This window comes from Etheostoma spectabile, unplaced genomic scaffold (assembly GCF_008692095.1).
Source record: "Etheostoma spectabile isolate EspeVRDwgs_2016 unplaced genomic scaffold, UIUC_Espe_1.0 scaffold00002827, whole genome shotgun sequence".
Taxonomy (NCBI): Eukaryota; Metazoa; Chordata; class Actinopteri; order Perciformes; family Percidae; genus Etheostoma; species Etheostoma spectabile.
This window is the reverse complement of record NW_022602955.1, coordinates 41,179-43,078: the sequence shown is the minus strand read 5'-3', so window position 1 is coordinate 43,078 and position 1,900 is coordinate 41,179. Positions and strand designations below refer to the sequence as shown.

General features: G+C 35.7%; 1 protein-coding gene across 1 annotated transcript; it reads left to right on the top strand.

Moving 5' to 3' along the window:
- Positions 1-331: 331 nt before the first annotated feature.
- Positions 332-1,580, top strand: LOC116676183 (putative DMBT1-like protein; the record flags this gene model as incomplete). Its single annotated transcript, XM_032507477.1, is given in 2 exon segments — positions 332-421; positions 486-1,580. Coding segments are annotated over 2 exon segments (225 nt in total), but the record flags the coding sequence as incomplete, so codon positions are not given.
- Between the last annotated feature and the right edge of the window lie 320 nt (positions 1,581-1,900).

Sequence of the window (1,900 nt, the reverse complement as noted above, 5' to 3'; positions counted from 1 at the left end):
CTTTTTTTTGAATTACATACAAGAGTAAAAATATATTCTGTAGGTAACCAGAAATAATAATCTACAGATAGAGCAGGTCTAGACCACTCTATACTCTACAGATGGAGCAGGTCTACACCACCAGGACCCTCGGTCCAGTGGGTCTGCCTGCTTGTATGCAGGTTCATTACTCCTTGTCATTGGCAGTCATTGAATGTTCCAACTTTTAAAACCATGATCTGCGTTGATGTTCTCCAGAAACCTTCATCCGTTGATATGGAGCTGTATATTTTGAGATGTAAAGTCATGTTTGAACTCATAAAGTTTCTTCGATCTTTCCAAACTAGTTCCGGTTTCAAAGAAAGTGATAAAAGTGAAGTTTGAGAAGAAGGGGGATGTGAATCTGACTGACCCTGTTGTGATGGCGGCCATGTTGGAGCAGGTACATCATGTTTTCTACTGTTTTACCTTCATGAAGAACCAATCTAATAAGATATGTGTCTCAGCTCCAACAGAAGCTGAGGGCCCAGGGGCTGGACCACAACATCAAGCTGAGCTGGAGGAAGCAGGCCGATGGAAAAGTCTTCCACAAGGAAGACCAGAAGACCAACAAGAGGAGGAGGAAGAGGGACGAGCTGTAATGTTGCGTCTCTTTCTTTCCTCTAAGATGTGACGGAGCAGAACAGATCTGCAACTATCAGCTGATTCAGAGTCAGTTCTGGATTTTCCTTTTTTTTACCTGGACCCTAGTTTCCCATGCGCATGCTGCTCCATACACGCTAAAAGTAGTGATTATTTACATGGAGTCTGGTGGAGATATGCTGTTCTATACATGCTAAAAGTAGTGATTAATTACATGGAGTCTGGTGGTTTGGTGATGGTGATTTCTGTTTCATGGTAAACTAAAAGGATCTTACTCTTTAACTAAATAGGCTCCATGTTGAAAACTACTGAAGTTACACTTTTGATCAATTAGTCGCAACTATTTTTATAATCAATTTATCTTTTTACAGCTTCTTAAACATGAAGACTAGATGCTTTTCTTGTTATATTTGATCATATCTTAATATATTACATGGAGATTAGATGCTTTTCTTGTTATATTTGATCATATCTTAATATATTAAATGGAGATTAGATGCTTTTCTTGTTATATTTGATCATATCGTAATATATTACATGGAGATTAGATGCTTTTCTTGTTATATTTGATCATATCTTAATATATTACATGGAGATTAGATGCTTTTCTTGTTATATTTGATCATATCTTAATATACTATATGGAGATTAGATGCTTTTCTTGTTATATTTGATCATATCGTAATATATTACATGGAGATTAGATGCTTTTCTTGTTATATTTGATCATATCTTAATATATTAAATGGCAATAAGATGCTTTTCTTGTTATATTTGATCATTAAGTTGTGTGAATGCTGATAATTAATATCAAATCTGCAGCATTGTATAGGTCCAAAATCTGAATGTGGAACGTGCCTGTATCCTAGTTGCTAAAATTGACAAATTTGTGAAGGATATTGTTGAGTGAAAATGTGTAAAATATAGTTTAAGTTTGAAAACGTAGTAATTGCTAAAAATAGGTACGAAGATATAGTGCTTACAGGAGGATATTACTTGCACGCGGGATATTTTTACATGAAGTGAGCATGAAGGGCACCGCTTAATTGGAAAATTAGTAGTGGGAAGAGAAGTAGTTAATTAACCAGACGAAAGGTAGTGTATTTAAAAAGAAATACATGAAGGTGCAGCATCGTGATATAGACGTATAGATAGACGTGAATAGTAGTTTCTAAATTGGGCCATAGAAACAAAGGTAGTCTGAAAATAAATAAAAATAACAAAAAAAGGGGGAATAGTATGGCGGAGGCTAAGACGGAGGAGGAGGGTCGGTTAGAAT